General features: G+C 62.1%; 2 protein-coding genes across 2 annotated transcripts; one reads left to right on the forward strand and one right to left on the reverse strand.

Annotated features, from left to right (window-relative positions):
- Positions 1–78: 78 nt before the first annotated feature.
- On the reverse strand, positions 79–2,991 carry IFT46 (intraflagellar transport 46; the record flags this gene model as incomplete). Its single annotated transcript, XM_084274931.1, has 10 exons — positions 79–559; positions 693–778; positions 903–963; positions 1,100–1,166; positions 1,507–1,628; positions 1,749–1,877; positions 2,132–2,225; positions 2,318–2,392; positions 2,487–2,626; positions 2,788–2,991. 10 exons carry the CDS (start codon positions 2,989–2,991, stop codon positions 464–466), a joined length of 1,074 nt encoding a protein of 357 aa, XP_084131057.1. The 3' UTR covers positions 79–463.
- Positions 2,992–3,160: 169 nt separating this feature from the next.
- On the forward strand, positions 3,161–9,707 carry ARCN1 (archain 1). Its single transcript, XM_084275041.1, has 10 exons — positions 3,161–3,203; positions 4,157–4,420; positions 4,848–5,027; positions 5,655–5,860; positions 5,978–6,139; positions 6,450–6,615; positions 7,563–7,710; positions 7,943–8,051; positions 8,169–8,373; positions 8,470–9,707. Exons 1-10 carry the CDS (start codon positions 3,201–3,203, stop codon positions 8,557–8,559), a joined length of 1,533 nt encoding a protein of 510 aa, XP_084131167.1. The 5' UTR covers positions 3,161–3,200; the 3' UTR covers positions 8,560–9,707.
- The last annotated feature ends 1,568 nt before the right edge of the window (positions 9,708–11,275 follow it).

An 11,275-nucleotide genomic window follows, 5' to 3' on the forward strand; every position in this document is an offset into this window, starting at 1 on the left:
GCCAGACGGGCGCGTGGGCGGCGGCGCTGCAGGGAACCATCCTGACAGCAATAAACCAAACTCGAGTGTCCACCTGGTGCCACACTGGTTATTTCTCCTTGGCAGCAGCGAAAGGGGTGGGGAACAGAGAAAGGGGCTTGATAATACAGGGTGGGGGAGGTTTGAGACACCCCAGAACAGACCTTGGAACGCAACGGGCAGAGCCTGAGCGTGGAATGTATTCCCACTCGCTCCAGTGCTTGCAGGACACGCTCGCGCTCTGCCAGGCCTACAGCACAGGGAGCCTGTCCCGGGGATGAGGCGGTTTAAGGTTGAGCTGCACGGGGCTGGGTCAGAAAGGGAGCGGTCAGGCAGCTCTCTCAGCAGTTCAGGAGTCCCTGTGTAAGAGGTGGGTGGCTCCTCAAGCGTGTTGTGGAGCGGCAGTGGCCGCCGATTCCCGGAGATGAGGGTCAAATGTGAGGCCTCACGTAAAGCTTAACGCTTCCACGTCTGCTGCTTGTGAAGGTGGGTTGGGCAGTGGGCTCCCCTCCTTCTTCCCATCAGCCAGGGGCTTGAAATGCTGTGAGGGGGGGAAAGGAGGACAGTGCTTAGGGTAAAGGTTCACCCGGCATCAATCCAAGTACGCGCAAGACGCGAGCAGCTTCGGCTCTGTGGGAGCGGCGAGCGAGTGGCGCCCACCCACTGTCACCCACCTGCGAGTTCTTGAACTCTGAGTAGAGGGAGAAGAGGACGTGGAGGGGCTGGATCTGGCTCTTGTACACAGGGATATCCAGGATGGCTACAAGGGAGAGCGGGAGAGCGTCGGGGGCTGCGCCTGCACCTCGAGGCCTCTCGCTTGAAGACAGCGCCGGGCCGGCCGCGCGCTGGCCTGGGCAGCGTGGTCTCCCCTTCCCCCCCCTTACCGCACACCATGTCGACGTATTCAGCCAGCTCACAGTTCATCTCAGCAGTCGGGAGGCCTGTCTGGGATGCAGGATGCAGCAGCCATCAGCTCTGCTCCCGCCGGCTGAGCGGCACCAAAGCCACCGGCACCCGGAGCAAGAGGTGGCTCACAGCGCCGCGCGCCCAGCCAGGGCGCTTGACTGCCCGGCTAACGTACCTTCCCCAGGAGCTCCTCGAATTCTGGAGACCACTCCTGCATCAGGGTCTCGATGTCGGGCATTGGCCTGGCAGAGGGGGGAGGGAAAGACCATCAGCGTCGCGAGCGCGGGCAGCCGGAGCAGTTTCCTGCCGCCAGCGGGACGGCCTCCGCGTGTCAGGTGCCCAAACGAGCCCCCACGTTGCCCGTCCCATGCACTGTGTGACCAACTCCAGTTCCCCAGGGAAAGAGAAACACAAAGAGGGGGTGGAAACAACATCCCACAGGCAGGTGTGAGCACAGCAGAGGATTTCCCCCCTCCTCATCCCCTCCCCAAACCCACCACATCTTTCCCCCATCAGCTGTTGCTGCTGACCAGAGCTGACACGCCGCAGCCCGCGCGGGGCAGGGGTGGCAGAAGCACCCACCTGCTGTAGTGGACAGTGGCAGGGGGTTTGCAGTGGTGCAGTTCGTTGATGCTTTCAATCCAGCTCTCAATGGCCTTGGGGTTCTTCTCAGCGTTCTCCAAGCTCTTCACTTTTATCTGTTGCTAGAAAGAGAAACACAAACCAGGATGCATTCGGTGGTGGGTGTAGAGGGGCAGGGGGGGCTTTTCTAGGGACTGCTGCCAGTTAACAGAGTGGGTCTTTTCCTTCTCTCCACAACTCACTGTGACATTGTGCTGCTTGGAGTTCTCTGTCAGCCACAGCGACAGCACGGTGGGATCTGACTGCTTGGTTGATGGCTCATCCAGGACCAGCAGGCCGAGGTTATCGGGTTTGCCATCGGGCCGGGGAACCTGCAGATACACAGAGACCCCGTTCCCCATGAGTGGGGAGGGAAAGTTGGGGTTGGTTTGTATGGAGCTCTCCCCCCCCAACAACCCACCCCGCCACACTTTATAAACGTGGCCCCCCCCCATCCCCAATTACAGGGGTGCTGTTTGGGAGGTGACCAAGCCCAGAGCGTGAACCACTGCAGGGACCAGCTGGTTTTGGGGCTGTATGGCCTGATTTTCTCCCTCCTGCTGGAGGGAACCTGAGGGAACCAGACCTTTAGGAAGGCGTCGATGTCTCCCACGGCAGGAATAAAGTCTGGGATGAAAGGCTGCAGCTTGTGCTCCAGCTCTATCGTTTTGGGAGTGTACCTGGGGACAAAGCACCGCTGCGGCGTTGGCGGCTGGGACCCGCCCCCAGCACCACGCAGAGAGGAGCAGCCTCCAGCCCCTTTTCCCCTCACCTTTTGATGTACTCAAAGAGCTCCCTGATTTCGGAGGACACGGGCAGGTAGTCACAGTCGGCGAGGTCGAAGTCGCTGGTGGAGAGAAGACACAGGCGAGCGGGGGGGCTGAAGGCGGGGCTGGGCTGGGGGGGATGCAGGCACGCAGCCAGCCAGGAGCCATGCTCACCCCTCCGGCGCTGCCCCGCGCTCCTCCGAGTCCTCCTCCGAGCTGCTCCCGGAGGAATCCTCCTCTGAGTCGTCGTCCGAGTCCTCCTCCGAGTCGCCTTCGCTGAGCGCGGCCGGGGGAGCTGTCGCTGAGTCCCCTTCCTAGAGGCGAGAGCGATCGGACCTCACCGGGTCCCTCCCGCCCCGGGCTGACCCTGCCGCTTCCCTCCCCGGCCCCGCAGCCCCCACCCAGCCCGGTCGCCGGTGCCCAGGCCCGTCGGGAGCCGCGGCGAGAAGGCCCCCCGGAGGATCTCGCCCGCTACCTTGTTGAGGGGAAGCTCCAAGCTCTCGTCGTACGGCTGGCTGTCCACCGGGCGGGTCTCGGGAGGCGGCCGGGCAGGCGGCGCGGCCCGACCCAGCTCCGCGGCCCGCCGCTCCGCCATGCCCCCGCCTCGTCGCGTCGCCATGGCAACCGCGCCCTCGCCTGCCTTCCTCCGCGGCCGGTTAGAGCGGTGCGTCCTTTCCATTAGCGCCCCCTATCGGTTTGGAGGAGTAGCGTGGACCTCCTCATATATACACACACCGCCCCCCCCCCCCACCTCCTCCCCTCCCTTCTCCTCCCCGCCCCGCGCCGCTGCGTGACGGCGCTTCCGGCTGGGGACGTGGCTCGGCCGCCATCTTGTGGGGCTGCCCGAGGGGACGCGGAGGCAGCGAGCGAGCGCCCGGCCCCGCCGCCATGGTAAGGGCCCGCCCGCTCGCCTCGGGGCTCCGCACACCGTGCTGGGGGCGCAGGGGGTGTCCCGGGTCGGCTTCTGGGGTCTGGGGAGCGGAGCCCTGACGGGCGGAGCGGGGCGTTCGGCCGGCGGGGTGGGGAGGGGGTTAGGCCGGGCCGGGCCAGGCCGCTCCCTGAGGCCTGAGGAGCCGCGCGGCCCCTGGGCTCGGTGGGGTGTCGGGTCCGACCCCTGCGCAGCGTTTACCGGTCCCGCTCCGCGCTGCCCGGCCGGGGCCGTGTCTGGAACCGGGATCCCTGGTGTCGCCGCCGGGGGGAGGTTGTTCCGCAACTCCGGGCGCTCCGGGACCCGTTTGTTCCCCGGAGCGGTGGAGCTGCGGGGCCGGCCGGGAGGAGCCCGGAGCTGCTACCGAGCTCCCGCCGCCCTTTTTGGGGAGGGGGACGGAGCGGAGCGGGGCTGGGGCAGGTGAGGGAAGCGCCGGCGGCGCCCTCACGGAGAGAAGCTGCCCTGAGGTGAGGGGAAGGGCCCCGAGGAAGGCTCGGCAGCCCGGGAGGGTGAGCGGACACGGGCCGGCGATGGCCTCCCGACCTTTCCTGGGCGTTCCACAGCGGGAAAGTCAGCCCTGGGCTGCCGACGCTCTGCTGGCCGGGCTTCGGGAGGGAGTGCCCCGGCTTGCAACGTTCGTTCCCCTGTTTGCTGGGCAAAGGGAAAGCTCGGTAAAGCTGAAGTATTTGGGAAGAGGGATGTTTCACACCCCTGTGCTGTGCTCTGCCTGGCCCAGAGCACTGAGTGCTCTCTGAAAGCAGAGGCTGGTCTTACCCTGTTGAGTTCCCAGTGCTTGGGAAAGGAGTTTAAGGGAGATTCCACGGGAGGTTGGTTGGCTCTGCGGTACCTGTGAAGGTGAAACACGGTGGGGGAGCGGGGTCAGGGAGTTCAGCCTGCCCCTGGCTGTGCTCTGCAGGTGCTGTTGGCAGCAGCCGTCTGCACGAAGGCGGGGAAGGCCATCGTCTCCCGGCAGTTCGTGGAGATGACGCGGACCCGCATCGAGGGGCTGCTGGCGGCCTTCCCCAAGCTGATGAACACGGGGAAGCAACACACCTTCGTGGAGACGGAGAGCGTGCGCTACGTCTACCAGCCCATGGAGAAGCTCTACATGGTGCTCATCACCACCAAGAACAGCAACATCCTGGAAGACCTGGAAACACTCCGACTCTTCTCTAGGGTGGTAAGGGGCTGGCGCCCAGCTCGGGCGCGTGTGGGCTGAGAGGGGGGTGGGGGGGTTGTTAAAGGGAACCTTGTCCACGAGCTGCTCCTGAGGTGCCAAAGCTTCACTTTGTCCACTTCCACCTGGAAGCTTCATCTTCCCAGAGCTTCTTCCCAACCCAGAAGGCAGCTTTGAGCTTCTGGGGGCGTTTTTGAAGCGGGTGTTTAAAGATTTAAATGAATAAAAGCCAATCTTTGGTTGCCATTCAGCAGGATGGCGTTGGGGACGTAGAATTACCGACTCTCTCTGGGTTGGGCCAGCGTTTGGGCTTTGCTTTGCCTTCAGCCTCACCCAACACCCGTGTTCCAGCTTGGGAAGGGCAGTTAAATGGCACAGTGCTGTGTTGAAGTGTTTGTGGGGGGTATTTTTCCCCCCTCTCCCTGGCTAGATCCCTGAGTACTGCCGGGCTCTGGAGGAGAACGAGATCTCTGAGCACTGCTTCGACCTGATCTTTGCCTTCGATGAGATCGTCGCCCTGGGCTACCGCGAGAACGTCAACCTGGCGCAGATCAGGACCTTCACCGAGATGGACTCGCACGAGGAGAAGGTGTTCCGAGCAGTCAGAGAGGTGAGTGGGGGTAGCCACGAGCCTGCCACAGGCTGCTCTGTCTGTGCAGCACCGCTCTCTTCCTCCTCTGTCACCGTACGGTGTAGCTCTCCGGTGAACTCCACGCCTGTCCCTGTCAGCGGGGAGCGGAGTTGTTTGTGATGCCTTGTTTTGAGCAGAGGCTCATCAGCAGAGTGCAGCCCTGTCAGCCTGTGGGTGGGGATTTTTTAGTAGCTGGCTTGCCCTGAGGTGAGGCCTGTCCTCCAGCAGTGCTGTTTCTCAGCACCCAGGAATGAGCCGAGCGCACCAGGGCTTCTGCTGGGGCACCCGCCTGTCCCAGTGTGCGGCCCAGGTGGCCTCATCTGCACTTGTTCCCTCGTGATGCTGTTAAGGTGCCCAGAGAGGGGGTGGATGCTCCATCCCTGGGGCTGTTCAAGGCCAGGTTGGATGGGGCCCTGGGCAACCTTGTGTAGCTCCAGGCCTGGAGGTTGGTGTCCCTGCCTGTGGCAGGAGGGGTTGGAGCTCTGTGATTCTTGAGGTCCCTTCCAACCCAGACCAGCCTGTGATTGTGTCCACAAAGGGTTTATGAACTAAGCATGCTTAGCTCCTGTGTGGAGCCTTTTCAGCCTCTCCCATCTTTGGCTTCAGACTCAGGAGCGCGAAGCGAAAGCTGAGATGCGCCGCAAGGCCAAGGAGCTGCAGCAGGCGCGGCGGGACGCGGAGAGGCAGGGCAAGAAGGCGCCCGGCTTCGGTGGCTTTGGGAGCTCGGCCGTGTCAGGGGGCACAACAGCAGCCATGATCACAGAGACCATCATTGAAACAGAGAAGCCCAAAGTGGCACCTGCACCTGCCAGGTTCTTCCCTACTCCCCCTCCACCCCCCCAAAAACAAAAGGCCTCAGTGAGGGGTGTATGATAAGGACGACTCACTTGCTGTCACCTGACTCAGAGGTGCTTGTGCTGTTTGTTCAGGCCTTCAGGACCCAGCAAAGCCTTGAAACTCGGTGCCAAGGGCAAGGAGGTGGACAACTTCGTGGACAAGCTGAAGTCAGAGGGAGAGAACATCATGACTTCGGTCGGCAAGCGCTCTACAGAAGCAGCCAAAGTTCTCGCTCCTCCCGTGAACATGGAGAGGTGGGTACTGCCCTCGCTCGCGCGGCCGCCGCCTCGCAGCGACGCGCTTCGTGAGCTCCCTTCTCCTTACTCCTCCTCCTCTCCCTGCTGCTTGTGCCCTGTTAATCCCCAGGGCTGGTGGGCAGGATCTTGGGCAGCACAGCAGCAGTCAAGGAGGCAGCCAGTTCAATTTGGGTTGCGCCTCCGCTGTGCCCTCCCCGCTGTTCCGTTTGGGGACGTCGCGTTCGTTAAGATGCCGAGTGTGGGACTTGAGATGATTGATTTTAGATTGGTGGGGTGGGTTTTTTTGCCCCCCTCACTGTCTGTGTAGTGTGCACATGAAAATAGAGGAGAAGATTTCCTTGACCTGTGGGCGCGACGGGGGGCTGCAGAACATGGAGCTGCACGGCATGATCATGCTGCACATCTCCGACGAGAAGTTCGCGCGGATTCGCCTGCACGTAGAAAACGAAGACAAGAGAGGAGTGCAGCTACAGGTAAAGCCCTGCCCCTCACAAACCCTGCTCTGGCTGCTCTTGGGGTTGGAGTTTTGGAGTGCGTTGCCATCCTGCCTTATTGCTCACGCTCGGAAGACTGAAGGTCGCTGAAGAAACCTGGTCTCATGCTCTTATCTTCCTACTCTGGAGAGCCTTATCTGTCTGGCAGTGCGCGTTGGCACGCCGTCCGATCTCACTTGGACTTTGCAGCGACCCAGTGCGGTGCTTGGGGCTCCTTGCAGTGCAAGCTCTGCTTGTTCTCTGGGCTGCTAGTTTCCCCCTCGCTGCTGCTGCCTCTGAGACAGCTCCTGCAGTCAGCCCGAGCAGCTCAGAAAGTGCTTAGAGACCCATCCTCCCCTTTCTCCCTCTCAGTCTGCGTGGCCTTACCAAGCCTCAGAGAGCAGGCAGCCTCGCCATGCTCTTTTCCTCCCTCCTCTTTCTCCTCCCCAAAGGCTGTTCTGGCTGCAGGAGTCCCCAGCCACTGAAAAGCTGCTTGTTGCCACCAAGGGAGAGTATTTAAGCCGGGCTCGGCCGCTGTCGTGTGCGTGCGTTGTCACTTGCCAAGGGCAGCGCTGTGTTTGTGGTTTCAGGAGGCTCTTTCCCAGCACCGTGGGGTGGGTTTTTCTTCAGGAGAAGTGTCTGCTGCATGTCTTGGGGGTGATCTCTCAGATTTTAAGGGTGGTTTGAGCTGTTCTCTGGGTTACTGGCCCGGGATGTTCCTCACTAGGGTAAAAATGGCGGCATGGCCAGTGATTTTTGGGAGGGAATCCCAGCTTGATAAGCAGATGTGCTTCAGTTGGGCTTCTGAGCAAGGAGTGACAGCGTGCTTGGCTGAGGAAACTGCTCTGGGCTGGGAACCTGCGGTGCCTACGCCTGGTGGTGCCTACGCCCGGTGCTGATCCGCTCGTGCTCGCGGTTACAGCCAGACTGTGTGTTCCCCTTTGCAGACTCACCCCAACGTGGACAAGAAGCTTTTCACAGCTGAATCGCAGATCGGTCTGAAGAACCCCGAGAAGTCGTTCCCCATCAACAGCGACGTGGGCGTGCTGAAGTGGCGGTTGCAGACCACGGAAGAGTCCTTCATTCCACTGACAAGTGAGTGCCAGGGGGCTGGGGGGGAAGGGGGTGGTGTTTGTCCACGGGCTGCTGCCTGGGAGGCGTTGGGAGATGCCTGCCCATCTTCTGTTGGGTGGCACCTGTCCTCCTCGAAGGAGGCCAGAGCTGTGCCATGAAGGCAGAATTTTTGGGGGTGCTTCTCCTGACCTTGGGAGCGCTCGCTGGGCGCGAACCACCGGCGTGGCTGAGCGGTGCTGCTCTGTGCCCCCAGTTAACTGCTGGCCGTCGGAAAGCGGGACCGGCTGCGACGTGAACATTGAGTACGAGTTGCAGGAGGAGAGCCTGGAGCTCAACGACGTGATCATCACCATCCCCTTGCCGTGAGTAGCACTCCTCATCTGCACAGCGCTGCCGGGTGCCGTCCTGCCCTCCCGCCTCCGCTCCTTCCCTGTGGTAGCCCAAGCTACCCTAGCCTCTCCTCACCTGCTTTGCTGTAGGTCTGGCGTGGGCGCCCCGGTGATCGGGGAGATCGATGGTGAGTACCGCCACGACAGCCGGAGGAATCTCCTCGAGTGGTGCCTGCCGGTGATCGATGCCAAAAACAAGAGCGGCAGCCTGGAGTTCAGCATAGCTGGGCAGCCCAGCGACTTCTTCCCAGTGCAAGTCTCCTTCATCTCCAAAAAGAACTATTGCAACATACAGGTACAGGCCTGGGGGTTGAGTCAGTCCCTGTCAGAAGGTGCTCTGGAGGTGTTGGTGTTCAGTGCTGAGCCTTAACCGTGCCCGTTGTCTCCACAGGTTACCAAAGTGACCCAGGTAGATGGGAACAGCCCCGTCAGGTTTTCCACTGAAACCACCTTCCTGGTGGATAAATACGAAATCCTGTAACGCCGGCGGCGCCGAATCGTGGAGGAGGAAATTTTTAAATTAAAAGGAGAAAACAAACAAACAAACAAAAAAAAACCCAAAAAAATTTAAAAAAACAAAAGAGAGAAAATAAGAGGCTGAAGCTTATTCTGAACGTGGGGAACGCCGCAGCCCCCGCCCCTCTCTGCCGAGCCGTGCTGCTCTGCCCGGCCTCCCCGGCGTGTTCCTGGCTCACAGACATTTCTGGCAGAGAATCCACGTGCCCACAGGGGTGGGGAAAGGCTACGAGTTTCTTGGGGGCAGATTTCTACCGGCCGGCGGAAGAGTGAGATCTCCTCAGAGAACCTGGCTTTGCCACGACCCCTTCTCCCCACCACCACCACCACCCCGAAGACGACTGGAGCTGGGTCCCAGCGCCGACTGGACGCCGTTCTCTTGCGCTGCTCTGCCACTGGTGCTGCCGTTTCACGTTGCTCCTCGGCCTTCGACTGTGGTTTCTGTTGATGAGAGCATTAAGGTCACGTGCGGGCGGGTGGTGGGGTTGTTCCTGGCTCGGGGGAGTTCCAGCTGCGGGGTGGGGATGAGAGGGGCTCAGGACATGGGTCCTTTTGTCCCCACGCGGTTCTTTACCCCTCTCTGGCCCTGGGCTCATTTCTCTGGTTTGGAGGGGGGTGTGGTTGTCCTCCTGCTGCCTCAGGAGGGTGATGCTGCATCTCACAGAGCTATGGTCCCCTCCAGCCTTGTGTTGCCTGCTTGGTGTGGGCCCTTTGCTGCTGGTGAGGTCCTTAAAACCTCTGCCAACAAAGCTCATCGCATCTTCCCTGTCAGCAGCACCCAGAGGCAAATGGGCTCCAGTGCCCATCCTGGGCTGGCTGGAGAGTAAAACCCCTTCCCTACACCAAGTAGGCAACGCATCCCCTTCCTGTGGTCGCATTCTGGAGCCCTGTGTCCGTGCTGCTGTCAGCCAGAGCTGAGGTCAGCTGGAGAGCCCCACACAGCTCCGCGGCTTATTTGGGTTTTCTTTCTTAAATTTGTTGGTGGGTGATATTTAAATGGAGCCGAGATCTTCCCTGTCCTCTTTTGTAACCCCTGTACCCCCCGGCCTAGGGACTAGCACACATTCCAGTGTACACAGAGATGCTGAGTCTTTAATCAATAAAGAGTATTGTCAAAGGAACCGGCTCCCGGGCTCAGGCTCCTTCCGGCAGGCTGAGCGGGTCCCTCCGCCCCCTGTCCCCGCGGGGGCGGGACGGGGCCGGCACCGGGGCGGGGATGTGGCTGCCGGCAGCCAGCGGAGGAGAGCCGGGCTCGGAGAGGAGGTGAGCGGCACCCGGGATGGGTGTTGGGTATGGTGCGGCAGCTCATCCCTTTTGGGGTTCTCTGGTGTATCACCTTTTGTGGGGGCGAGGGGAAGGGGCTTACTCTGACTCGGTTGGTGTGGGGTGCAGTGGGGTCCCTGCCTGGGATGGGGAGCCTGAGGAGGGGCGCAGGGAGAGCGGGAACACCCTGGCGACTGCGAAACCCGCCATGGCGCGACAGTTCTGGGGGAGTGTGGGTGGGCTGGGAACTGGAGCCCAGCTGGTGGGGTGCGTCTGGCGAGAGGGTTTCTTGGCGTGGGAGGCTGGCTGAGGCTCTCCCGTCCCCGGCTCTCCTGTCCCTGGGTCCAGTTGCCGAGTAGTTGCTGTGGGGGGAGACGGTGCTTGGCCTGAGGCTGCCCCTGACACCTCTGGAGAGCCTGGGAATGGCGCTGGCCTGGCGGGACCCCACGCCCCAGCAGGACCTTGTTTACTTCAGCTTCCTGACACCCTCTCACCACAGCCCCTTCGGCTGCTGCCAGAAGGACTGAGGAATTTGGCAGCCCCGGAAGGCATCCAGCTGCTGCAGCCGAAGGCCACCGCTCTCCCATCCTCCCGGCTGCCCCACGAGCCACCTCCGGCCCTCCCAGGGCACTGGGCAAGGGTTGAGTCGGGCAGATCCCTCAGCGCTGCCCGGGTGCTTTCTTGGTAGGTCTGTTTGCCGTGTGACGGCGTGCGCAGGGCTGCGGCGGGCAGGGCGATGGAGCTGGGGGTTGGTGGGGCAAGGTGCTGCTTGCTGACCAGGTGCTGGGAGGGAGAGAGCAAGGCCTGTTTGGGAGAGGGGAGGCTCACCCCTGCTCCTCCTCTCCCAGTGAGCACGGCCTGGCTGATGGGTTTGTGCCAGTGGTCGTGTGTGAGCCTGCCAAACCCCTCCTGTCCGGTGGTCCCAGAGCTGCTGTCATGCTCCCAGCTGAGCCTGCACTGCTTGCTGCAAGAGGGCTCTGAGGAACATCTCTGATGGGCAGCCTTGGGAGGAGGCGCAGAGCTCCATGGTGGTGGATTCCCCATCCGTGCTACACAGGCTGGAGGCACACGCTGGGCTCGGCGCTTGAGCCCTGGCAGTGATCAGGACCGTGTGCGCTATCACCAGCCCTCAGAGCTGGCTCATCACTGGCAACGTTGGGCAGGGGAAAGCTGGGCTGCCCGCTCTCCCCGCCCCACCAAGAGTGGGAGAGCACGATGGCAGCAGGGCTGCAGCTGTGCAGCGGCGGTGCGGGAGCACTTCCCGGGAGCGCTGAGATCAGCGGGTGCGGCCGGGATTCCTCGGCTCCCCCCGGAGCTGTCTGGGGGCTGATTTACGGTGATGTTATTGCCAGAAGCCGTCCGTTGCCCCAGCAACCGCGATGCAGCCCCCCTCGCCCGAGCGGGATGGGGCCAGCAGC

This window comes from Gallinula chloropus (genome assembly GCF_964237585.1).
Source record: "Gallinula chloropus genome assembly, chromosome: 24".
In the NCBI taxonomy this organism is placed as follows: Eukaryota; Metazoa; Chordata; class Aves; order Gruiformes; family Rallidae; genus Gallinula; species Gallinula chloropus.

Coding starts and splice junctions, on each gene's coding strand:
- ARCN1 (XM_084275041.1), top strand. Junction 6,616..7,562: donor AGAGAGGAGTGCAGCTACAG/GTAAAGCCCTGC, acceptor TCCCCTTTGCAG/ACTCACCCCAACGTGGACAA. Junction 7,711..7,942: donor GTCCTTCATTCCACTGACAA/GTGAGTGCCAGG, acceptor CTGTGCCCCCAG/TTAACTGCTGGCCGTCGGAA.